This window comes from Siphateles boraxobius, unplaced genomic scaffold (genome assembly GCF_051911475.1).
Source record: "Siphateles boraxobius isolate OS27281-9 unplaced genomic scaffold, OSU_SipBor_1 9, whole genome shotgun sequence".
NCBI lineage: Eukaryota > Metazoa > Chordata > Actinopteri > Cypriniformes > Leuciscidae > Siphateles > Siphateles boraxobius.
In genome coordinates, this window is record NW_027509219.1 from 24,487,887 (window position 1) to 24,514,533 (window position 26,647).

The 26,647-nt window shown below is 36.8% G+C and overlaps 3 protein-coding genes across 7 annotated transcripts in view; 1 reads left to right on the top strand and 2 right to left on the bottom strand.

Moving 5' to 3' along the window:
- The first annotated feature begins 92 nt into the window (after positions 1–92).
- ela2l (elastase 2 like) lies at positions 93–3,174 on the top strand. Its single transcript, XM_077223002.1, has 8 exons — positions 93–237; positions 469–557; positions 1,126–1,223; positions 1,623–1,745; positions 1,833–1,969; positions 2,086–2,231; positions 2,795–2,947; positions 3,070–3,174. Exons 1-8 carry the CDS (start codon positions 201–203, stop codon positions 3,085–3,087), a joined length of 801 nt encoding a protein of 266 aa, XP_077079117.1. The 5' UTR covers positions 93–200; the 3' UTR covers positions 3,088–3,174.
- Positions 3,175–3,496: 322 nt separating this feature from the next.
- alas2 (aminolevulinate, delta-, synthase 2) lies at positions 3,497–10,143 on the bottom strand. Its single transcript, XM_077222999.1, has 11 exons — positions 9,968–10,143; positions 8,908–9,069; positions 8,569–8,739; positions 7,712–7,789; positions 7,120–7,342; positions 6,665–6,849; positions 6,298–6,477; positions 5,404–5,568; positions 5,013–5,281; positions 4,715–4,877; positions 3,497–4,182 (listed from the first exon to the last, which is right to left on the bottom strand). Exons 2-11 carry the CDS (start codon positions 9,056–9,058, stop codon positions 4,016–4,018), a joined length of 1,752 nt encoding a protein of 583 aa, XP_077079114.1. The 5' UTR covers positions 9,059–9,069; positions 9,968–10,143; the 3' UTR covers positions 3,497–4,015.
- Positions 10,144–10,326: 183 nt separating this feature from the next.
- Positions 10,327–26,647, bottom strand: part of itpr3 (inositol 1,4,5-trisphosphate receptor, type 3) — a 36,887-nt gene continuing 20,566 nt past the window's right edge. For 2 of the 5 annotated variants that reach the window (XM_077222993.1, XM_077222991.1), the window contains exons 28-58: positions 25,857–25,976; positions 25,638–25,760; positions 25,335–25,535; positions 24,794–25,045; positions 24,445–24,570; positions 24,236–24,361; positions 23,058–23,178; positions 22,690–22,871; positions 22,224–22,372; positions 22,000–22,108; positions 21,029–21,116; positions 20,634–20,809; positions 20,376–20,538; positions 20,126–20,274; positions 19,471–19,671; positions 18,281–18,391; positions 18,099–18,194; positions 17,916–18,017; positions 17,480–17,566; positions 17,294–17,374; positions 15,865–16,057; positions 15,626–15,748; positions 15,288–15,460; positions 15,031–15,195; positions 13,643–13,832; positions 13,401–13,481; positions 13,187–13,308; positions 12,935–13,100; positions 12,134–12,294; positions 11,770–11,931; positions 10,327–11,661 (exon numbers count right to left, since the gene is read on the bottom strand). In XM_077222993.1, coding sequence (XP_077079108.1) covers positions 11,539–11,661; positions 11,770–11,931; positions 12,134–12,294; positions 12,935–13,100; positions 13,187–13,308; positions 13,401–13,481; positions 13,643–13,832; positions 15,031–15,195; positions 15,288–15,460; positions 15,626–15,748; positions 15,865–16,057; positions 17,294–17,374; positions 17,480–17,566; positions 17,916–18,017; positions 18,099–18,194; positions 18,281–18,391; positions 19,471–19,671; positions 20,126–20,274; positions 20,376–20,538; positions 20,634–20,809; positions 21,029–21,116; positions 22,000–22,108; positions 22,224–22,372; positions 22,690–22,871; positions 23,058–23,178; positions 24,236–24,361; positions 24,445–24,570; positions 24,794–25,045; positions 25,335–25,535; positions 25,638–25,760; positions 25,857–25,976 — 4,422 coding nt within the window. In that variant the 3' untranslated portion in view covers positions 10,327–11,538. Of the gene's footprint in view, positions 11,662–11,769; positions 11,932–12,133; positions 12,295–12,934; positions 13,101–13,186; positions 13,309–13,400; positions 13,485–13,642; positions 13,833–15,030; positions 15,196–15,287; positions 15,461–15,625; positions 15,749–15,864; positions 16,058–17,293; positions 17,375–17,479; positions 17,567–17,915; positions 18,018–18,098; positions 18,195–18,280; positions 18,392–19,470; positions 19,672–20,125; positions 20,275–20,375; positions 20,539–20,633; positions 20,810–21,028; positions 21,117–21,999; positions 22,109–22,223; positions 22,373–22,689; positions 22,872–23,057; positions 23,179–24,235; positions 24,362–24,444; positions 24,571–24,793; positions 25,046–25,334; positions 25,536–25,637; positions 25,761–25,856; positions 25,977–26,647 lie in introns of those variants that run through there. The other 3 variants (XM_077222992.1, XM_077222990.1, XR_013201074.1) reach the window with 2 other exon arrangements.

The following is a 26,647-nucleotide window of genomic DNA, read 5'->3' on the forward strand; positions in this document are numbered from 1 at the left end:
ACTTTAAATAATTTGATTATTTGCTGTGAAATATCAAGGTCAAAGTGTACCAAGTGTGGCTATTTTATTTGTTTTTCCTAAAGCAGTCAAGGACATTCGTTCCAAATGATTGCTTAACTGTGGTCATACATGACACTGAAAGTGATGTGGCCAGTATATAAGTCACAGCAGAGAGGGCAAACGTTGAAGATACAGCCACAATGAAGTTTCTGGTCTTTGCTGTTCTGGTTGTTGGAGGTAAGAATCCTTTAAAAACTGATCATATATAGTAGTACTGACTATTTTTAAGGTCTGGTAATGCCATGCAGCATCATTCTTAATTTTTATTCAGATGCTTAAAACGTAATATTTTTTGACATTTTATTTTTTTATAATATTAAAAAATATGTGTAAACAATAATATTACTTTTAAAATGCATAATAATATTTATTGTTATCAAAAACGCATGGTGTTATGTTTTACCTCAGCTTATGGATGTGGGCTGCCCACCTACCCACCTATTGTGACGAGGGTTGTGGGGGGTGTGGATGTCCGTCCTCACAGCTGGCCCTGGCAGGTAGATGCACATTCAATTCATTTTTTTATTGAAATGTTTACTGTTTTTTTTGTAAAAAAAAAAATTTTGAGTGCAAACCAAAATCAGCACACTTGTTCCCACAAAAAATCATATATATATATATATATATATATATATATATATATATATATATATATGAACGAATAAACATTCCTCAAAAGCCTGAAATATCATATTTGATACATTTTAACATAATTGTTTTTTAAATTATGTATGGATAATCAAGTAAATCTAAGTTGCTTCAGTCCAGTGAGTGTTCATCTTGAAATATTACTAACAATATAAAAGTTATTTACTTGACCTGAAGAGGGCCGTTTTTAGAATTTTACTAAATTTGCTAAATGTTTTTGCTTGCTAAAAAAAAGTATAAACTATCAATCAGACAAGAGAATTGTATGTAGTATATTGTGTCCAACAGATTTTTCAGCAAAGTTGTGATCATGTTGATCATTTAGAGGTCTTAGAAATGTACAGGGTTCATATTTGCCAACTTACAAACAAAAGGACACAAGGAAGTCAACTGACCCCTGTTCTGTTCTTCACCCAGGTCTCCCTCCAGTACAAGAGTGGTAGTAGCTGGTACCACACTTGTGGAGGCAGCCTTATTTCCAGTGAGTGGGTTCTGACTGCTGCTCACTGCATCAGGTTAGTCTGAGGATCTTAAATAAAACGCAGCCCGAGTTGGTCACACTTTAGTTTAGGGTCCAATATTCTTTATTAACTACGACTTTTGACTCAATAAACTCCTATATACTGCTTATTAATAGTTAGTAAGGTAGTTGTTAAGTTTAAGTACTGGATAGGATTAAGGGATGTAGAATATGGTCGTGCAGAATAAATATTATTATTATGTATATTAATATGTGCTTTAAGTACTAATAAACAGCCAATATCATGTGCATGCTAATAAGCAGCTGGACGTGTTAACAAAAGTACTATTTTAATATTACTATAAAATTAAGTTACATGGTATATATCAAAGTACCATGGTATTACTTACCATTTGTTTCTGAAATGCTTTGTCTTTTTCTTGTGGCCATGCAGCAGTAGCAGAACTTACAGGGTGTTTCTGGGAAAACATAACCTGAAGGAGGAGGACAACGGATCTCTCGCCATTTCCCCTAGCAAGATCATTGTCCATGAGGGCTGGAATTCGTTCACAATCCGGTACTTGGGCCAAACAACTCGTCACGAAGAACAGATTTAAACAATTGTGCAATGAGATTTAGTTTTAATGTTGTCTCTGGACCGCAGTAATGACATCGCCCTGATCAAACTGGAGAGTCCTGTCAGCACCAGTGAAACTATCACACCTGCATGTCTTCCTACGGATGGCCTTGTTCTGCCCCACAATGCTCCCTGCTACGTCACTGGTTGGGGACGTCTCTACAGTAAGTAACGCTGATGGATATGGATCATGTTGTGTTGAACTCAACTGACTGAGACAGAAAACACGATCGCAGAAAATTTGGAGATTTTCACATTTTAGAATTGTTTTCTTCTCTAGCCAATGGACCTCTTGCTGATATCCTGCAGCAGGCTCTCCTGCCTGTGGTGGATCACGCCACCTGCTCGAAGTCTGACTGGTGGGGCTCTCAGGTCACACAAAACATGGTCTGCGCTGGTGGAGATGGTGTTGTTGCTGGATGTAATGTAAGGAGATCCTAGTGACTTACATATACAGTGCAGTACACACGTTAAAGCTGGAATACACTACATGAAATCTGAACACATTTTTTAAAACGCTAGGCATCATCACTTGCTGACTTTGTAATGAGAAAAACTGACAGACTGAGGATCACACCCTACAAGACTTTCAGGCCGTTCCGAACATAGTCATGCAGAAACATGAGCCTCCTGGCTAGGAGATAAATGGCAGATGTGTTTTGAATTCGGCCAATGTTTTGATATTCTACGTCCGGATAGAATCAGTGTGAAGCTAAAAAAAAATGAAATCAGAGTCTTTGCCCGTAATACACTACGCGATTTTCTATTAAAACGGTCAACTCAAATCTGCATTGGCTCTGACTTTCGGCAACTAACGTCGATTCGTCCAGACTGTAAATCAGGGCAAAAATCTGAGCAAAAGTCATGTAGTGTATTGCAACCTTTAATTTCATATAAAAAGTGAAAGACGTGACAAAATGTTAAATAAATGTAAGGGATATTTTCGTCAAAAGACAAAAACTATGATGGAAACAATTGTCACACAACAGGGCGACTCTGGTGGCCCCCTGAACTGTGCCGGTAGCGACGGCGCTTGGGAGGTTCATGGTATTGTGAGCTTTGGCTCAGGCCTGAGCTGCAACTATTCCAAGAAGCCCACCGTTTTCACTCGTGTGAGCGGCTACATTGACTGGATCAGCAAGGTAAGTGTTTTACATTAACAAACACACTAAATAACCTGCAAATGTCATTCTGGATAGTGTTTGTCATTATGGAAAATACTGTGATACAATTGAAAGTCTTTTCCCTTTTTAATCTCTTACAGAACATGGCCAGCTATTAAAGATCAAACTGAAAAATGGGTTTTGTATCATCGATGCCTTGAACAATAAAAATATTAAAAGACACATAAGAAAGTTGTGTAAATGTATTTGCACAATATGTTACTTTTTTCATTATTTATAAGATTATAAATACACAAATGAAATGCACTTATGATGCATATGATTTAGTCATTTTAGTCCGAAGTTCTTGTTAGTGGTTTTTGTCAAAATGATGAAACCTCGTAGCTCAGTTAGTCACATTTCCAATAGAGTCTGGCAGGTGGCAGTGTGGTGTTTTATTTTGATAGGGTCCCATCATCCAAGACAATTTTATGTCTGTAAAATTAAATACATCAAATTCACAGCACAAATATCTACTGCTTTTGTTGGTATTTGTAACCAAGTTGTTTTAAGTAGTTATCAGAGGCATTTTGTTGGAACTGACCATATTTATTGAATTTTTAAATTCATGAATTTGAGTGCAAGAGAATAAAACGGTCCAAAACAAGAAAGGGGGCATGTTGCATAGTCTCGGTGTAAGCTGTTAGTAAAAATGATCTTTCATGCGTATGTATAGCCAACATATAATAACATCTTGGGGTATTATTGAAAACCATGTTTGAGATTCATATATTCAATAATAGTAAACTACCAAAAAGTGGCCGTGTGCAGGTTTGCTGTCATGCAGAGGGGACACACAATTAATGTGGAATTCAGCCATATCTTAATATCTAATTTTAGTGGTACACTTATATGAATATGTGAAAACAAATTCTTCTTGCATCATTAACAGTCACAGCAAACAATACAGAAACACTACTTTTGCCACAAACATTGCTTTAAGCACCCTCTACATTTATCTTAGATACCATGAAAATATTTTTTTTTTTTTGAAGATTCAATCAAATCTGCTAAATCAGATCTTCATCTTGGTCTGTTAAAACTCATTCACTGTGCAGCCACAGTGATGTACCTCGGCTCCATATTACCAAAGTAGGACTTCTCCCACTCGCTCATGAGGTCAAAATGGAGAGGCCGATCACAGAAGGTGCATGAGGCCATAGCCGGTCCATTCAGCGGTAGTCCAACCTCCTGCCAGACATCCAACAGTTTCTCTGTCCAACATAAAATACTATTAAAAATACATATATGAATCATATTTGGTGTCAAATGTAACCACGTCTGGGGACATCCCTACGGCAATGCCAGATGTCGTGTAACAAATTAAATTAAAATCAGAGTGTTACAAAAACCTGTTTGAAAACTAAACTGCTATTCTGTATTCCGCTAGCATTACAAAGTAATGTAAAGTAATAAGAGTTTGCCAAATAGACCTTATTCAGAGCAGCACCATGACAGGTTTGAAAGCGAGGTTTTGAGGGATAGACTTGCCATGTTTTCAGTGGCATCCCAGTGTAAAAGCTGTATAAAGCTCTGAGATCACTTTATTTTAGACAGCTCATATTGCCTGTAGTTTTTTGTCAGCTGAAATTTCTTGAAAAGTCAGCAGAACAATCCAAAAACGCATTAAATAACAGTACAACCCATTGAAGAGATGTATGTCTATCCTTCACAGCCTCACTCTCATTTCCGTTAAAAATCAAAGATGGCACTGTTCTGAATAAGGTCTATCGCATGACCACTCACCTACAAAGTAGTTCATCATAATGGGGTTGTGGAAAGGAGAAGGAGCCAACCGCAGTAGCTCCTCCCCACGAGGCACAGTTGGGTAATTTATGGCCTGCACATAGATGTTGTGTTTCTCCAACAGAACGTCGCACACCTTGGAGTTTTTCGCTGCATTTCCAACCTGAAATATTAGATTTAAAGTTCAAACATTTATACTTGCGCACACCAAGTCTGAGGGGTGGTTTATAGATATACAATTAAATAACTTGAGTATTTACAGCCCATAATTGTTAAGTCTACAATTGCAAACACTGACCCGTATAGGAATGATGTGGCTGGGGCAGTTGACCACAGGCAGCCCAGCGTCCAGCAGCAGCTGTCTCATGAGTTTGACGTTTCTCTGATGGGCTCTACGCAAGGCCTGGCCTTCTGCGCTCTTCAGCACTCGCACCGATTCCAGAGCCCCCGCCAGCACCATGGGAGGCAAGGAGGTAGTGAAGATAAACCCGGCGGCGTACGAGCGCACAGTGTCCACCAGGGCGGCAGTGCTGGCTATGTACCCTCCCACACATCCAAATGCCTTGCCTACAGATATTGCAAACAATATAACCATCTTGATGAAAAGGAATAGGGCAAGAACACAGGTGAATGACATTGTCTAGTACTGGATAAAATCATGCACTTGCCATTGACCGTATCTGTCTTACCTAGAGTTCCAGAGACAATATCGATCTTGTGCATGATGTTGTCTCTCTCTCCGACACCTGCTCCATGGGCCCCATACAGTCCGACAGCATGGACTTCATCCACAAAAGTCAGAGCACCATATTTGTGTGCTACGTCACACAGTTCTTCTAGAGGGCAAATTGCACCTGAGAAACAAATTGAGATTGTCATTCATTCAGCTGTATTTAGTTGAATCAGAATTATTGACTGATGCAGCATCAGGCAAAAGCAATAGTTTTCGGTTACAGATGCAGAGTAGAAATGCACTATAAGCAGTTTGCCATGATTCATTTATTCCATGAGCCAAAGTGTCTGAAAAAAGGGTGGATGCCAAGAAAAAGTGAGTAGCATTTGGCTGGTCATGTGATCTCAAAATGGCCGCCCCAATAAGGCTCCACGTAAAATAAAACAGCATATATAAGGCTACTGATGAGAGGGATCTTCATTTTATGTGAGTGAACATGATACTATACCATTTATCTTTAATAAGGAAAGAAAATTCTGAGTGCACTTTTTTCAATGAATGTACTTTTTTATCACTAATTAATGATACACAAGTAACCAACCAGTTTATTATAGATGCTTCATTTTACATTTCTGCATTTGGAAGATGGTTTTATCCAAAGCAACTTAAATTGTATTCCACTTTTACACCGTATCAGTACGTTTTCCATGGGAATCGAACCTATGAAATTGGTGTTGGTTTTTTTGTCAGATTTTGCTATTTTGAATTGGAATTATAGTCTATATTTTTCGTGATTCATGCAGAATTCATAATTGATTGTGACGGGACAAGAAACATTAACAGAGTTGTGTTCAGCTATTTTGTTACTAGGAAACTCTTTTGAATCAATTGTGTGATTTCTTCAACTTACCATCCATTGAATGTACAGTCTCAAAAGCCACGATTTTGGGTGTGAGTGGATCTGAGCGGCTGAGTAGTTCCTCCAGGTGACTGGCATCATTGTGTCGGAAAATGAAACGTTTAGCCCCACTGTTCCGGATGCCCTGGATCATGGAGGCGTGATTCCCCATGTCTGAGTAAATCTCACAACCTTTGCAGACAAAAGACATTTTTAGAGGAATTTCAGAAGATACACTACCGTTTAAAAGTTTGGAGTCAGTACGATTTTTTTTTATTATTACTATTATTATTGAAATATAGTCAATATAAAACCTAAATTCCTCAATTAATTCACACATTCATTAAGCAAAGGCAGTTCATTCTGTTTTGTTTGATACCTGGGAGCATTTTAGCCAAAGTAAAGAGGGTGGAATCATTGGCTACAAAGCAGGAAGAAAAGACCAGCGCTCCATCTTTCAGGTGTAAACGGGCCAGCTCACTCTCCAGGGCCACGTGATAGTTACTCGTCCCAGAGATATTTCGGGTTCCACCTGCTCCTGCACCATGCCTCTCCAAAGCCTCTCTAAGATAAAATGAAAGTTGTGATCAACCAGTTAGCTTTAGCAGCCATACTAGGCTATATGTATATCCAAAAGCAAACAATTAGAAACTTCATAGTTTTATCAATTTTTTTTTTTTTTTTTTTTGCATCATAAGCAAAACTACAATCCCACAGTATATTTGAAAATGTATAGTTTAAGTTTGCGTTCTTTGCTGCACCTTCATTTGTTCTTTCTTTACGTATAATAACAGAGGGCAAACATTTGTTTCACTGTCTGTTTTATGTACTGACCTTATGGCCTTGACAACTCTGGGATGTCGGCTCATGCCCAGGTAATCATTACTGCACCATACAGACACCTGGGAACCCAAGCGTCCAGGGATGGAGTAGTCCTCAGCAAAAGGGAAAACCTCTGCAAAACGGTTCACCGTCTTAAAGATGCGGTAGGTATGGTCATTCATCTTTTCCACAATCTTCTGAGTGAAGAAGTCATCGTAGTTGAAACTGGCTGTGGCTGAATTATTTAAAGAGTAGACAGGAAATTATCATAGTCAATAAGTGAGGAAGAAAGGCAGGAATGAAAGAAGATACACTAAGAGATGCAGAATATACAGTGTATACTATATTAAACAACTTCTTTGAAAGTCTTGAATCAATTTGTTAACTTGCCTTTTACTCACCATTCATTATTCCACATTATGGTCATATTATTATTCCATTGTTCCATTAGTTTAGTTATAAAAAGAGATATGTTCAACAAAAAAAAGTGTTTTGGCAGTACAATCAAATTATGAAACAAAAAGTTGATGTTGAATATAATACTGCAGATTTAGTAGTATACCATTGTACTGTAAATCATTAAGGAAAATGTGGCCAGACTCACTAAAATTGTCCTGAAGAAGGTGTGTAGGACCAGTGGACTGGTGACTTTGCAAACCACTGAACATCGAGCTCATTAAACCTGAAGAAAACAAGGCATCAATTTGTCAGAAATTCATCAAACAAACACAAAATCCGGTTTCTTTGTTCTGTTTTCACACTGAAATCACTTTAACATGTAAAGTGTAGTCCCAGACTAAAATGCATGTTTAAGCTGTTTTAACTGAAAGCAACTTGCACTGACATAATATTAAATATATCAGTGCCATTGTTTTGTCCCAAGATGCATACCAGTAATGTTATTACTTTACTGTCCTAATTGAACTAAAGCCTAATCCTGGCTTAATCTAAGCCCGGTCTGTGAAACCAGACCTATGTGTTTTGTATTTAATGTCACTGTTTAAATCTAGTCTTTTCTTTAAATTACAGGCTATGCGGTATGAACTATGCGCAGTGCTTCAAAAACCAAAAACTACAATTTTCCAATTACAGAAGGTATTATTTTCTAGTACACATGTGGCTGTGTGAAGTTTAATCTGTAATGTGATTGTCTGAAGACTAGCTTTTGTTACATCAGCAGTCTGAGTCATCATCTGCTTACTATTCACAGCTGAGGAGTCTCTCAAATTGGATTTAAATGGTGGAAATTGCAGAGAGGAGAATGCTCTCCAAGCTGCATGCTATTATGTAAAATGCATCCAACCGCTGCATGATACCACTCAGACAAAAGAGCCTCTTCAGCAGTGACTCATTATATGTGGTGGCAAAAAGAGACATGCAGGCAAATAAGATGCTAAAAGACATCAATCAATCAGTCAGTCAGTCAGTCTATGAATTTTTTCACACAGAGTTCTTTTTTACCTGTGGTGTCTTGATTCTCTAGATTAGACTGAACATCCTCTTGTACTTGAGGACTTGCTTTGACGAGTCCAATCTTCGAGGAAACGAAAGGACAGCTTTGGGACATGGAGATCGCCACCTGAGTCGCTGTGGTCGCCAGCTGTCGCTTTGGCTCCTTTTGAGGGAGCAGGCCTGAACACAATAAGTACATGAATGTGTGACTACTGATTTATAGGCCTACTTGGTCATCAAATTTGAATTACAGAATATTATAAATATGGAATATTATTGTCATTATTGTCTCTGGTATAATAAACATTACAATGACACACTATAGAAAATATAGAAAACAACAGCTACCATTTCCCTCAGAGGATTGGGTGGCTTTTACAGAGATCTGGCGGACAATTATCGGACATCGGTCAGCCAAGCCGAGGTAAGCTGCCACATTCCTTAGAGAAGGGCCTGGAGTGGACTTCAGGAATGGGCAGTGATGCAGAAAAGCAGACATGGTTTTAACAGCTGTAAACAATGGAAAAGATGTTGGTAAGAGGGACGAATATTTTCAAAATTACTTTTCCATATTGTAAGGAATTCAAAAGGAAAGAGGGCCAGCTAAAAATAATGATTAGGCTATATAATATTAATATGTAAGTGCCTTAAAGACCCTCAAGTGACCCTATTCCAAATTTCGAGCAATGGATGTGTGGGCGCGCCGGGCACCTGGGCGCGGCCGATAGCGCTCCTTATCTGGAGCGCGCAGACTCGCGCTTTCCACAGCACGCTGTTCTAAAAGTTAAAAACTGACGTCATATATATTGATAAAGGCTAGATCATATTTACCGAGAAGTGTCAACCATATAAACCGAACTATTATTACAATGGCCCAAAACAACAACAAAGAAAAATTGTACACAAACTTATTTCACTCATATTAAATTATTACTTATAATAATAATAATAATAATGACCTTGTTGTTCAAATATAATGATAATCAGCATAATACTAGGCTAATAACAATAATATTAACAACTTAATTTTATTACGTGATATAATATTATAATATATTGTAAAACCAGACACACAATTCCTTTTACCCATTTTTCTTTCGGTAGACTAGTTTTTGTTGAAAGACCAAAAATGTAGTTTCTTTGTTTAATATTCCTGTGGTCTGAGGTAACATTCAAAATCCCTTGAGCATCAATGGATCAGAAAATAAACACTTTCAATATTTTTATAAATTAAGACTTGACAATTAACTTTAGCCTTATTTGGTCATATTTTAAAATAATGTAATTTGCAAAATTTTAATTTCCAGAAGGTGACGTTTTACTTGTAAACCTTTTGTAGTAAAATTATGCGATACAGATTGTTTCCATTTTAAATATTGAGTTAATATTGAGGAAAACATTAGCCTACCTGTTGACCTGCACTGAGGACGAACTTCTGAACGGCGCCCGACGCTCAAAGGAACAGCGAAGGAATTAAACCCGTCAGTCACTCTACTCACACTCTAATACTGTGAACTGTGATGACAGAAGGATGTAATCTCACACAAGTCAAGTCAATGGACACCACTGCACTAATTACCGACTACTTTTACTTTGCGAAAAGAATAATAATAATAAAAAATTGCGAACAGTGTTTCTATTGATTTTTGTAACAATGTTGGCTACTCTAGAAAAATCGTAGAAGGCTATTTTTAGTTCTATAATTTAGAACTATAATTAGTTCATCTTACTGTCCTTTACTGTTTAATTATCTTGAGAAACAAGAGGTGAAATGGCCGAATGTTTTATTTTGTATTTTGTGCAAACTTGGTGAAGCTCTTCATATCAACATAAACAATAGGCTATAAGCAATAAATTGAGAATTATTTGGAATCAATATTACAACCGATTAATTACACACTGGCTGTTAATAATAAGGTCAAAATACAAGTATGTTCCAGCATTCTTTTTGTGGCCATAAAAATTCACTTGATTTATAAGTCTTAGTCTGGGTATAGTAGCATAAACATAACCATTATGTTAAAACTGAGTCTTAAGAGCTAGAATGAACAACTAGGAGTAAATTAGGAGTAACCAGTCTTACTTTGGGTATCAAATTAGACCAATCTACATTTTTATGTAACTGACTTCAAGTTATAAACACTCTTAAAGAAAAATAATTGATGACTAACTATGACTAGTCTTAACAGTTTGTGCAACAGGCCCTTGGTTGCACAATGATTAAATGGACACATACATAGATATACACTACATGCATTATGTCTATTAATACCATTAGGATGTCCCGAAAACTGATAAATAAGAATTTGCTCTTTTCCTGAGCAAAAGTTGTTTTTTTAAGTCATTTTTAGGCACTTGTGACTTTTAAAATTAAAGCTGTATAAAATGTGACCATGGTTCTATACAGTATTCCATTTATACAACACAGATATATCTATATTAACATGTTAGCATACATCATAATGTGGTTAAGACAGATCATGATATTACCAAAATCATCTCATATACAGTACATATCAAGCAAGGCGCATGAAGCTCATCCCTATAAATACATCATGTGCACTATCATCAGTGCATCTTATAATGAACCATTTGACGATATTAACATGCAATTATTCATGATCTAAAATGATCTAAAAGCCTCAATTACAGTAATGCAACATTTATCCATACATCCAACAATGTTTTTGAAGATAAGCTATCAAATATCTTGGAAAAAAATGCTCTTAAAAAAAGAAAATGAAATAAAAACTTCACATACTTTAAATATATAAAATGTGTGCATACTAAGATCTTTAGGTAATCAGACCAGCCCCTCAAAGAATGACTATTGAGTCAAGTAGTGCTTTTGTGGGTGTGTGGATCCAATCCGTCAATCCATTTCAACAGTTGAACGCAACTTTTCCACATTGAGAAGTACACCAGCATCACGATTACATTATTGCTGCTATAAAGTCACTACAAGGTTAGACGGATGAATTAGGGTTTGTAGACCTGATGATTTCCTCCAGCAGCACTAGGAGGCAGAGGCATCCCAGGGTTTGAGCCAGACTGAACATCCACAAAACCCATCCGCTGCCTTCTCTTCCTCTGCTCTGTCATCTAAATCAACCCATACACAACCATTATTTTATATGCTTGAGAATACTGAATCTGAGAAATTAAAAGCTCATTATATAGTGCTGACTGAAGCTACATTGAGAAATATACCTGTTCTTTTAACTCTGTTAACTGGCTTGTGAGGTTTGTGACCACTTTCATGGTGGAGGTGAGCCGATCCTGCAGGTTCCTCATCTCATTCTGTTCTCCATCTCCCTCCGTTACAACTAGAGACATGGCCTGCATGCGAGGGAACCAATCCAGGTTCTTATTCTAACAAGAGGTGACAACAAGTCTGAATCAAAACTATTGCATGAAGCAAGAAAAATATAAAAATAAAAATCCAAGTCTTAATAAATACTATAATAGTATAATACTAAAATGATACTAAAATAATACTAAAATGACACTGGTAATAATACATTGAGTGTGAGCAGTATCCAATTAGCTGGAGCCTTCCATTTTTTAAATGTACCTTTATCATATGAGCCACGTAGCTCTCCGGGCCAGTGTAATCGGTTTTGTTTTTCTCCCGTACCAGCACAATGAAATAGAGGTAGTTCCAGATGTTGTGCTCCAATTTAATGTGTTCCTCGAACGACACAGTCTTGTTATCAAACTTGTCCCTCTCAAGACCTGTTGAAATACAAATATAGAGCAACTGCTTTAAATTGCTTTATATTTGGGTGACATTTATAAAGCCAGTCAAGTAATACTTGGGTCATGTAAAAATAAAAAAATAAAGAAATTATATTTTATACAAGAAACATTGAGGTATTTAGTGCATCATGACATTCATTTCAGGACAGTTTAGCATATTTTACCCCCTAAATCCATATCATCAGTAATTATTCAAAAATGGGGTGAAATGTGCTTAATTTTTATAAAAATAGAGAAAAAATCTTTAAGGTCATAAAAATAGGCTTCAAAAAATGTTATACTATACTACTATTCAAAAGTTTGGGGTCAGTAAGATTTATTTATTTAATAACACAATTGTTTTCAACATTGATAATAATAAGAAACAGAATCAATATATTAGAATGATTTCTGAAGGATCATGGTACACTAAAGACTGGAGTAATTATGCTGAAAATTCAGCTTTGCAATTACAGGAATAAATTAAAATTTGATGTAAAAAATAATAATAAATAAAATAAAATAATGATATATATATATATATATATATACAATTTTAATGGATTTTTCTCTCTCAGACAAGCAGTCACATTATCAGGCTGTAGCAATAACATGTATTTATCCATTGATGTCTTACCACAAATGAAACAGGTGGTCTTCAGTATCTCCTCTTTCTTCTGTTTTTCACTACGCAGGTCAGCGAAGGTGTCAATAATCACACCAAATATCAAGTTGAGAACAATAATAATGACAATGAAGTAGAAGAGAAGGTCATACACTACACGAGCAGGGAACAAAGGCTCCTGGAAGATGAACAACATAGCATCAGTTGGTTTAGATTTTGTATTCAAATGGGCACATATTTAATCATGGTTGTGGGTCTCCATACATTCTTAGAGGGTTTGCGCAGAACATCTCCTACACCTCCTCCATTCCTCAGCCCATGATTCAGCACCGTAACGATACACATGAGAAGAGTGTCGCACGCTCTCTCTGTGTTGTCTTCGTCTTCTGTAAAGCCATAAAAATAAATCATCACAGCCTAGTTCTGATGCCAGTACAATAATGATTAAATATTGTTTTGTTATTAATGTTCTACTCACCCTCTGATGGTGCAATCATCCCAGTTTCCTCTGTGCAGTCCAATCCGTCTGCACTGCAGCTGCTCATAGAGTTATCTCTACCTGCTTAGAGGACAAATTACACCATAAAGCCTGTTAAAGTGGCATCAATGAATAAGAAATGGTATATTTTAGTTCAAATTCATCATAAATGCTGGATTTGATCCTTTTCTGCAACAACTGTTTGGCCAAAAACTATTCGGATGGAGGTGTATGCAATTTACCTGTATCTGGGCTAGCAAGCCTGTCCACTTCCATGATGAAGTCATTCCTGAGGAAGAGAAAGCCTACGATGGAGAACAGATAGACCAGGATGATGGCCAAGACAGCAGTGAGGAGAATAGAGCGGCCGTTACGTGTCACACTCTTGATGACGTTAAACAGAGTCTCCTCACGGTAGATCAGATCAAACAACTGAAGGAGGTAAAAGAGGAACACGAGGTGAAGAAGAGGATTAGTAGATTATTTAGAATGTCTTTTAACCCCGGGACACACCAAGCCAGGGCACACCAAGCACAATATGTTGAATCGGCGTCGGGCCGTCGGTGGTTCAGTTTAGTGAACGGGTCAGCGCACGAGAATAATAGCAAAACAGCGAGCAGTCAAAACGGTACAGATAGAAGGGTGGTCTAATGTTACGTCATCTTACCTGATTGTTCCTTGGCAAATAAAATTGATATTCAAAACGGTAAGAACCAAATGCTTTGTTTATGGTTTATGTATCTGCAGCGTTGGCTTCCCTTTTTGAATGACGAATATAGATGAATATATCTGCAGAAATAGACAGTTGTCCCATTTAAACGCAGGCGCTAAACGTGCATTCTAGCTGACAGTCGCATGTAGTTCTCTCTGTGTGTTCAAGTGCAGCTTTTTCCCCTGATGAAGGCGACGCAAGGCGACAACACAGTCGGCTTTCATCAGCGCTAGTTCTTTGGTGTCGGTTTGGTGTGTCCCGGGCTTTAGTCGTAAACAATCATGTTACGCCACAGTTTCACAATTTGTTCAGCATCTCAGGTTTATTTATTCACCAAAAGTAATTTTACTTGTATTTGGAAAGATTTTTTGGGCAATCAGCAATGCAAAAAGCAAACAAATAAAAGAAGCTAGTTTATACTACCTTTCAAAAGCTTAGGGTTGGGTAAAGCTTAGCTTAGCAAGGTTGCATTTATCTGATCACAAAAAAAAACTGTTATATTGTGAAATATTACTACCATTTAAAAATAGCTGTTTTTTATAATGCCAATTATTCCTTTAATGGTAAAGCTGAATTTTCATCCGCCATTCAGCATCCAGTCTTCAGTGTTACATGATTCTTCAGGAGTCATTCTAATAAGCTGATTTGGTGCCCAAGAATCATTTATTATTATTACAGTATCACAGCTGAAAACAAATGTGCTGTGTAATATTTTTGTGGAAATCATACTTTCCCCCCAGGATTCTTTGATGAATCCTCAGTCCTCAACAACATATATTTGAAAGGAAAAATTTTATCAAGCTTTTGATCAATTTAATGTGTCCTTGCAAAATGAAAGTATTATTTTCTTCGAAAAATAAAATAAAATTCTTACTGACCCGAAACATTTGAATGGTGGTAAAATAAGTTGACACCCACCAATATGCTGTAGAAGAGCTCGTTGACAAACAGCCCCAGTGTGCTGGTTAACACATAGGCCAAGTGGTACAGGAACTCTACATCCATTACCATGGCTTTGTAGCCCATGATGAAGGTGCCATTGTTTCCCACAAAGCTCACCACAAACACTATTTTATTGATGAGCTGGTTAAAAAGAGAAAGAGACACATTTTTTAATGAAATCAATTCACTTTGATTTAAGCGAACATACAGTATAATGTTTTTCTAAGACTTACATTTAGAGCGCCCAACAGGATGAGAGTTGGCCCGATGCCGAAGTGATAGATGCAGCGCAGGGTGATGGCGACAGTGAGGGACTGGAACCCATAGCGCCTGGATAACAGGCCCAAAACAGCCAATCCAGCGAAACACCAGAACAGCATAATCAGCAACGAAGAGTCTATGCTACCTGGAGGCACAAGAGACTGTTAAAACTACATGGAAAAGCAACTTACAAAGCCAACTGTTGGTCCAATAGTTGTTTGCTTTGAAACTGATTCAAAATGTAGCGTTCATTGATATAAAACAATCAATATTTTATAGCTACCAACAGGTAATGCACACATAAACATACCAGGACGACCAGAGTCATGTGGGTAGAACAAAGCGATAATAAGATTGATGAACACAGCCAGGTTGAATGATATGGTGCCCCAGAGAGACATTCGGCGAGAGAACCAGTACAGCACTGGCATGCCTAAAACACACAAGCATCACACTAAACCTGGATATTTGTAGAAATTTGTACTACCATTATTTGGGTGTCAGGTCTTTAGACACTAAGCCACAGCACACCTCAGGCCCAATACTTACTGCGAAGTTTTTTCTGCCATTCCATCTCGTTGTGCAGGAAGGAGGTCTGCTCGAAGAAGTGTGTGACCTTGCTGCCTTGCTCATCCTGCTCTGTGGTGGTAAACACACGGAACTTTGAATCCTCCGTCAGAAATTCGCAGATAGGGTGAACAGGAAACACTATCTGCTCCATGCTGCGGTCCTCCCGCACAATCTGCAAGTGACATACCAATGATAATTATTTCACAACTTCTCAAAATTACAGATTCATTATGATCACATTAAAGGTTAACCAGTACCATAAAATGTAATTGGTGATATTAGTAGAGCACAAATTACAATAAGAGCAATGATTACAACACACAAAGAGAAATGTGTATATATATTAGGGGTGTAACGGTTCTCAGTAAAATATTCTAACCATACCGTTCTCCACCCACAGTTCGGCACACACTTACACGCACTTGACGACGCATCTATACCATGGTTTGTTGAAAGAAAGTAAAAAAATGCGTAAAAAAGACAGAGTTGCGCTAATGTGCGTTTCTGTCAATAAATCCGTATGCGTTTCACGTGAGAGTAGCTGATCAATTAACTGTTAGCGTGAAATCTGTTGTTGACATCACAGATCCTTCATGTGTTGTTGTGTTGCAGTTCAGCATGGCAAGCGAAGGAGACAAGTCGCTGATAGAGCCGTCACCTGCATCATATACACTTCTGTATGGGAACATTCTGGCTTCCCAATGGGTAACTAACAGGGACAAAACAGTCACTCTTTGTAAACTTTGTCTGATGCGAGTGCCGTATGCTCCAATATGACCAGTGATTTACGCCATCATCACCATTGATTGCGCAGGATGTGAGCGAGCACAGGTAAGACTGAAACAGCACACATTGCCTTCTGTTTTTAAACAGACACTCAGTGTTAATTCGGACAGACACAAAACAATAACAAAAGCACTGAGTAGAGTTTGTCAATAAAGACTGCCTGGTGGCCCGAGGCTAGCTTAAAAGACGCTTGGGACACTGGGTTTATCATTTGCGTGTTTTTAAGCCTAGCCAATTGAAACATTCAAGGTTAAGAGGACGAGAAACTTGAGCACGCTTTATCAGAAGATTTGTGTGCCCTTGCATGTGTACAGTATGCATGTGTACAGTATTTGTACTGTACAGTAATATTCAGTATTGGGATCAATGCATTGTCCTGCTGCTGTCTGTTTTTAATGTTAATAAAACAACAAATCATTTTTGACTGAATAACTTTTGTAACTTTAATAAGAGTTAATCTTTATTTAATTTATACAGTGAAATTATATGCAGTTTTATTTTACATTTTATTACTTTATTCGATTTCTGTACCTGAAAACTACTGTTAGACCTACTTGAAAAACGTCATTTATTTGTGATAAAAACCATGTGTATATACATATACGTCATTTTTTTGAATTACCTCAATCTGAGCAGTTTGATGGTCATAGTGCTCTAATGGATCCTCCTGTTGCTCCTCCTGCTGCTGCTTGCTCAAGTTGAGCTGCAATAAAAACAAGCAAAAACTCAAAAACAGAAAATTACAAACAAATGCATTTTCTAGAAAATATGAAAAAATTGCTTCATAAAAGTACAGTCCATAAGTTACCATAGAGGAGATGCTTTCCTCTTCTTCCTCTTTTGTCTTCTTTGGTGGTTTAAGCAGTGTGATGAGTGATTTGTTGTGTCGTGCAAGCTGCAAATAAAGCAACATTGAAACTTTATGGTTTTTACCAGTCAAAGTAATATTAAATTATTAATAAATAAATAATTACATTTCACAATTTGATTTTAAAAATGTTGTTATTATAGATATATAAAATATAATATAGGATCAATTATATATAATAAAAAAATAAAACATGCATTATTATTAAAAACAACGATATTTACAAAAATATTTAAAACTCAAACACATACATATACATTAAAAATCAGCTCTGCATATCAGGTATGGAATAAATAACAAAAATAATCAGTAGCGGTATCAGTTAAAAAACAATTCTAAAAATACAACAGTATGGCATCATGATGCAGTCGTCCACCTGTAGTGCCAGGATGTAGATGTTGTGTCCAACTTCCCGTGGGGACACTTCTCCTTCCTCACATTCAATCTCTTGCTGGTAAGCCTTTTTTATCACCTCCACCTAAAGACATACAACACAGAACTGTTAAAATATTATTTCTTCCCTTCATACACTTAATACACATGACATAGCCAGACTGACCAGTTCTCGGGGTCGAAGGTTAAACAGGATCCTCTCTGCATTCTCACTGTCATGACGACTTTCCATCAAAGCGAGGAGTAGCTTAGAGGCATTGTCCTGACAACAATCGCATATTTAGTTATAAAGAGTTATGAAAATTATTTTTATGATTAAAGCAGAGAGTGAGTTTGCCTCATCTTCACCTTGAGCTGCAGCACCAACTCCATACGGTAACGACAGAGAGGACTGATATCGTTTAGAATCAAGGCTGTGATGATGTCAATGCCGTTGCACTCGTGAGAGACAATGCATGTCTTTAGAGACACAAAAAAGAGGTTTCATGAAATTTTTTACAGAATTCAAAACAATGTTTTGCTAGATAATTTGTCTCAGTCAACAAAAATAATAACAAAAAAAAAAGCTTTGCTTCCTTAATAAATATCAGCTTGTGTGTGTTTTAATGCATGGTCAGTAAAGATCTTTCGTAGCTCCGTTTTCTGTTTTGCATGTTAAGGATTCATTTTATAATTAAGTACTTAAATGCATAATTTTCATTTTCATGCCGTATATCCCTCTTTCTTTTTTGGATTACAAAAGAATTTTTTTTTTTTTATCCCTGCTCGCACTCATCTATATAATGTCAGTGAATAGTGACCAGCATCAAGCTTATTAAAAAAGATGCCAAAGTATCAGAATGATCCTACTGCGCATTCATTAGAACCACAGAGCACTCCGACTCACCAAACCAAGTTTGATAAAACACGACATGAAATACGATGCATAGAAATCTCAAAAAAAGTATCCGTGTATTTTCTTCACTAAATTGAATATTTCCAGACCAGAAATCCGGTTGTCAGATATCAATCAGAATGACAGTTGACAGATGAGAATGAACTTGGTCCGACGAACACAACGGATATATTCACGGCAGAGAAGTACGTACATAGATTGTATTTTTCTAAGTTTTTCTTAGACTTGATTTCTCACAACTTTTGTGCTTTTTCTGGGTAAGTCTTAGTCTGAGTTTTCGTTCAATAATAAATTAAATTTCAGTTTGTTTTTTACCAAACCCTATCGTATACCCCTGAATACTTTGAATATAAGACTCGTCACATCAGACCATTCTTTGATACTCTTGCTTTTATAAAGATGCTGGTTTCTATTCTCTGCCATTTTTTGTGCTATTTTTATTCTCCTTTTGTGGGCCAAAAAAGAAAGAAGGGCATATGGCATTAGAACTAAACCAGGGCGGGTAAATGACGACTTAATTTTCGTTTTAGGTTGAACTATCCTTTTTAAGTACTAATTAAGCAACTTCTGAGCCATGGATTAATAAAAGCATATATGGCCAAAAATGTTTTTACATAAAATAAATCCAGTATTAGCAATTGACCTGGTTCTCTTGGCATGGTCCCTGGCAATACTCTGTGAGGGTCTCCAGGGTCTGTGTGATCAGCTCCACGTTGTTCTCATTGATGTAAAGGCCCAGCAGACCCAGCCCTCCTGTTGTACTGCCACACATGATGTCCAGAAATTGGAGCGTCTCACACACCAGGTTATAGTTTGTTTTATTGTTCTGACAGCGAAGAAAATTCTAGAGCAAAAATTAGGCAATTTTTAATTGGACAAACAGTATAATTAAATGGCATGTAAAATAATAGTAAAACAATACTAAATTATGTATTATTTTAACTATTTATTAAGTAATACTAAATACTAAAAAGTCTAATCATTAATGTACAGTTGGGTCCAAAAGCCTGAGACTACACTGTACATTTGGGATTTTTTTTTTTATCCAAATCTGGGAATAAACAAAGGTATAGGACATTGTGGTACAAGATTAAGAAATATTAAAAATGATTCACCATTTCTAGGTAACTAAACAATTTGTGACACTGAGCATGTGAACTACAGTACTTTGCTCTAAAGGTCCGATTTCCAGATTCCACTGAAGCACAAGACCCTCTTTGGATCATTCTCTAATCATCCTAATGACATGATCACCGGATCTGATTCTAAATTGATTGTTAATCTGAGGTTGTTCAGACCTGAAGGTCCTGATTGTGGTTCTCACAGAGCAGCTGTAGAAAGCGCAGGATGGGTTTCATGATGGTGACAGAGGGGCCCATTTCTGTTTCTACTTCCTGCTGCTCAGGTTGATATAGCTGCTCTGATTGGCCAAAGGAAGGTACTACACCTGAAGGAAACCACTGTTAGAACCAGCAATGAATGTCACTTGTTTCATTTATTAGAAATGCATATTGAATAAATCATTAAAATTTTATTTTTTGAAATGACCTGTCTCTTGATCTTTGTCATCTTTGGCTTTATTGGTCATTTCCCCCACATTGACAGAGATGGAGGATTTGACGTCCAGCTGAGCATTCTTCATGCGGTCATTCAGCACTTTAAAAAACTTCTCTGACTTGTTGTCTCCCATCATGAGTTTGTAGAAAGAGTTCTGTTATAAATATGCACAGGAAACAATTTAGATAGAATAATGGGTACAATATTTATGACAATAGCTAAATATTTTTATGACAGCGGCTTTCCTACCTGAATCTCTGTGTTGCCTCCTTCTAGCAGACAGATGGCGAGCTGAATGCTCTCCTGGAAGATCTTCTCGTTCTTACTGCTGGTTACGAGGTCTGTGAAAAGTTTGGTGCCACCTTCTTTGTCCAGACGACACTGTAATGCTGCGACTGCCAGCCAGTCTCTCTCTACCTCTCCACCTTCACATACACAGACACCACCATATTACACAAGACATATGCAAGTCCACAAAGAATGTTTTGTGCTGATTTCACTACCAGTCAAAAGTCAGCACTCTTGCTCGTGTGATATTTCTTAATTCTATTCATTTTTCATTCATTTAGTTTCTTTAATATTTAATTGTAAATTTAAAGTTTACAATATAAATGTAAACTTTTAAACTATTTTTAAAAAATTACCTCCTCCGTGTTCAACAAGCTCTGCTTTTATGTTCTTTTTGTTGTTGTAGAGGTAATTCTGGAGTAACACCTTTCTTAAGGCGAAGCCCTGCAAAAGACAGCATTGATTTAATAGATGCTCACTGTTCACACACACCCTTACCCATCTAAACACGGGCTTCCTTTTGACATTCATTGTGAAATTAAACTAATTACAATCACTATAGAAAACAAATTCTAGCCCAAAAATAAACCCGAAGGTTTTGTTTTTGTTTTTTTTTTGTTTTTTTGCTAACCTCTGGAGATAGCACAAATGAACATTCTTGGTTAAGAACGGTCCACAGCATCTGCAGAAAATAATTTCCACCCATTCCTTAATTTGCAAAATCAAAAGATGAACTTCAAGTTATGCAATTCCTGTAGGGGACGGTTTTCTCCAAGTAAAATGTGCTGTAACAATTTCATGTCTCTAAATAGTACTGATTATTTACGAAAATACCTTAAATCTTATTTTACTTAACATTCTAATGATATATTTTATTCATTAAATGTAATAGAATGACCTTATAATCTACTTTATACTAAGTAAAATTAAGAATATATATTTTGTTTTAATTTTTAAAATACGATACGTTAAAAATTTTAATAAAAATAATTTATAAATGATCTATTTTATTCATGAAGTTCATATTAGTTAATTTGATCATTTACATTTGAATGAGAAATTATGAGATTACATTGTGATATAATCAGTATTATTATCAGTAACATTTTATGATAAGGTCTCATTTGTTAACATTAGTTAATGCATTAAACAAACTAGAAATAAGCAATACATTCTTACAACATTTATTAAACTTTGATAATGTTAGTTAATAAAAAATGTCATGTAGAAGTATTGTTCGTATTGATGCAGTTCGTAACTGATGCAGTTAACTAATGTTAACAAATGAAACCTCATTGTAAAATGCAACCTTATTATCTAATCTCACCTTCTCGTCAAAGTTCAGATCACGAATGAGCATTTCCTGTAGAGTTCTGAGGACTTTGATACAAAGCTTCTCATCTGAATTCATGAGGGCCTTTGTGTGTTGGATCAATCTGCACAGAGTTAAAGGAGTGAGATGATGACGGCACACACACTCATAAACAGTAATATTGCATGATGCAGTATAATCTTTGTTTATTTGACTGATCCATAACAGTTTAGACTCACTTAGATATGAAGCCTCCTGATTCACAGCGAGCTCGAGCATCTGTGCCTTCCAGGAACAACAGCTCAGGCTGGTGCAGCACATCCACCAACACTGACAGCTCTGCATTAACCAACGGCATCACACGCTCCTCCAGTGTGTTAATGATATCCTGACAGCAGCGTTACAGAAACATTAATACATGTATACATACACTATTATTGATAGAAATAAGACCCAAACAAACTATTCAAGCTTGAATTGTGTTGAATGCTTTACAGTCCAGGGGTGTCATGCACCTTTTTTGAAGTAACTTTAGGCAAGAGCGTAGTGTAAGATGGCAACAGTATTTTCTTTATACAAACACCTACCAAGCAACTTGACTTGTGAAAGATACAAATTATTTATTTTGGAAGTCACATGTCTCCAAAATCTGAAGTAGTTTGAATGGGCATGATGCTTCTTTTTCAGACACACACACACACACACCTGTAGTTTCTCAATTATGTTTTTGTAGTCCCAGGGGTTGGTGGGAACAGCAGCCCGTGTGAGGCGTGACAGGCTTTTGCTGTTTTGGCTGGAGCGGGACAGAGTGAGGGCGTTACTGTGACTCAACATTATGTTGACATGAGCCTCCAACTCCACTGGCAGAGGGATGGAGCGACTCTTTGCTGTATGGACAACAATGGTCAGGTAAACAATTAAATTGTCTCGTCATACTTTAAAAACCTTTACTGTATATGAGAACTGAAACTCCTGCCACAATTTAGGTTTGTAAAATCCTTTTTAAAATCATTTTCTTGGTTGTTTTTATCCCTTAAAATTTAAATATTGTCTTATAAATCAGGTTGACCTACTCGTCACTGCCAAAGTTCGGATGCATGACTCTACTTGGACTTTTTGTTGTGGCTGCAGCCAGGGACAATCTAACAGACGCATAGTAGACTGCAGCAGCTGTTTTACAGTGGTGTGATGAGCCTGAATGAGACAAAAGAAAGAGAAAGAAATTAGGAGAATTAAATGTGACCTGATGAAATGCCGGAAAATCATTTTTTATGTGACACCATAATATATCAATAAACATACCGGTAATATATCTGTTGTCATATTTATCTTATTATTCCTTCTGCAAAGTTATCTATACTAATAATCATGCATTTTATTTAGAGGTGCCTCTCAAAACACTCAATGACACCTTAATTAATGACAGTCATAAAAAACAAGACAAAAATAACTCTGATACAGTCAGATTTACCGTACTGTTTTGTTTTTTAAAGAAATGAATACTTTTATTCAGCAAGGAAGCATTAAAATGATCAAAAGTGACAGTAAATAAATTTACCGTAAAACTTCAAATAATAGCCGAGTCCCAAATAGACGCCTGTCTCTTTAACACGCCTGGTGTGGTGACAGGTTTGGGTAAATAAAGGCCGGTCTCAAATGGTGGCCGGGTCAGTTTTTTAGTTTCGGGTTGTATTTACCGGTAATCTTCTAAAACCCGTCAGATCGTCCGCTTTTTGGCGGCCGCCAAAGCAAATTTGTGTCCCGCCAAAGCCTTTTTTGATCGGTGAGTGATGTAGAATAGAATGACTGCTGCACTTGACAGGGCGCAAACGAGCAGAGAGAGCGCCCCGGCCGCGCGCGCGCACTCTCACGTCTTCAAACAACACAAGCGCTGTCTTGCTCTCTCTCCCTCGCACATATTTATTAATCAAAATCAATTGACACGATAGTAAAAGGTCGGAAGACCGCAGTTTCATGGAGCATTTGGAGATTTTTAGAGATTAGAGACTCTAGGAACAACATCTCAATGAACAACATCTCAACACTAAATTATAAAGGCCTGTCTCATATAGACGCCCGTCTCAAATACAAGCCGGTGCAGTTCGACGATTTGGGAAAATAAAAGCCGGGGCTATTATTTGAAGTTTAACGGTATGTGTTTGGGCCCTAATAATCTGTCGTACTCACAATGAATAAAAGCAGATGTGGCAGAGAACAGAAATAAGACTATGAAAGGCAGATGATGCCTCACCTCTGTGCTGGTGCTGTTCTCTGAGAAGGGAGAGCTGAAGAAGGCAGTTACAGTGTCTAAAACCACCTGAATCACGTACTTCTCCAGCACAGGGTCCGACATGCGTTTCTCACGGTTGGAGCACACCTGGGGTTTAAATTAAACCAAGTTAAATGAACGCCACTCAGTAAAGCACATCTTATCCAGCATCAGTGGTACAATGGACTCACCCTGGCCATATCTACAGTGAAGCTGTTAAACAGCTTCCAGATGTGGTTGCTGGTGTAGATCTCTTTCATCTCCACTTCTGTGTCTACATAGCAGTGGTTCACAAAGTTTACATAGGCGATTTTCACCTGCACAACACAGAGGAGATTCACGATTTTTCTGATTCATAACATGCAACAGGCTTTGCTATTGTTTGCAAAAATGTTTATGCTATAAATTCTAATGTAATCAATTAATTGACTTGCAACACAGCAAACAAAAACTGGGAGGTTGAAAATAATCCTTCCAGACAAGAAATGACATTTTTTTTAAAGAAGAGCTTTCATTTCATGTCTGTCATCATGTGATTACCTCTGTGATACAGTCGTCATGTGTGATTACTTTCACCATGTCCTCTAGGGGAAGCAGAGATGTGCACTTGATCTCGGTGTAGACGTTTTTACCCTCCGCGCATGCAGCCAGCAGCTCAACCAGAGAAATATGGTACCGTAGAGGGCTGTCGTCCTTCACCCCTTCCCGCGACTGTGTCATCAGATCCACCATGGTGTCGAATGATGAGTCATCGTTGTAGAAGACGACCACATCATCGCCTGCACTTGTAAGCTAATGGTGAAAAGAGATGTCATCTGACTATCTACCACCAGTTGGACTGAATTGACATTGCTTTAAAATCATTATTAAAATGAAAAATCTAACAAAATACATTGTGAATCATAATTTTAAAAAAAACAGCAAGCACCTTGTATAACATACCAACCCATCAAATAAATTATTTTAAAACCCCTACAACAAATGGTCTCCTAAATAATCCATTTTAATTCAGCACATGGTTAAAATTAATACATGCTGTACAATAATTCAAGGTTGCTTTATTTTAGTCACAATCACAAACCTCAGTCATGATCATGTCTTGACATTTCTTCACATATTTTCCCTCGGCCTTAATGATGGTGTGCAGAAAGTTGAGGTACTGAATGTGCCGGCCATGTGTGGCGAGGCAATGGATAAAATGATGCAGCACAGACTCACTGATCTCAGAACAGAGCTGGAAATTATTACTGAAAATGTGCTGCATTGTTTCTGCCTCTAGGAGCTAAAACAAAAAACAGAGATGAGAGCACAATGAACAAACATGATAAACATCTTTGGCTATTTCAAGATGGGGTTTTTTTTATCCTCCATGCTTTTCACTCACCCCAGGTGTGAGAAAGAGGTTGAGGTGTTTATGGAGGAGAGTCTGATTCTCCAGATTCCCTTGGCAGAACTTCTGCAGGAACAGATGCGTGTACCTGATGATCTCCTGCATTTTGGTGTCATTCTTTTAACAGAAAAAAAAATCGTTTTTAGGGACAAGATCAAGACCTTGCTTAAAATCTACAACAGATTTTATCTGCTTTAAAAAAAGACCACAAACCCGATCATAAGAGATCTGCAACAAGTCCAGCATAACTTTGTGGGCGCCCATGTTCTTCAACAGCCTTTGTTGCTTCTTAAATACACCTGAACTGCACATTTTATTCAAACGCTCTAGAATCTGGAGATCAGATAGAAGATTTAAATATTGGTTTGTTCATTTAACAAGTTTCTATCCATCTATGCCATTATTTTGCATACACATTTATATATACAGTATATTAAATACAAAATATATATAAAACATATAATTGTGAATACAAAAGTCTTTAATAATATAATATAAAGTTTGGGGTAAGTAAATTATTCCAATGTTTATGAAAGAAGTCTCTTATCCTGACAAAGGCTGCATTTATTTGATTAGTAAAAAAAAAATATATATATATATATATATATATATATATATATATATATATATATATATATATATATATTAATATTGTAAAATAAAATTTTTTTTTTTACATAGTTTTAAATGTGATTTATTCTAAATTTAAGATAAATTTTAAGCTGCCATTACTCCAGTCTTTAGTGTCACATGATCCGTCTGAAATTGTTATAATATGCTTATTATTATCAATGTTGGAAACGGTTTAAAAACAGAAACTGCTTAATATTTTTGTGGAAATCATGATCAGTTTTTTAAGGATTCTTTAATGAATAAAAAGTTTAAAAGAACAGCATTTATTTGTGATAGAACTCTTTTGTAATATTATAAATGGCTTAACTGTTACTTTTGATCAATTTAATGCATCCTTGCTGAATAAAAGTATTAATTTCTTTCCAAACAAA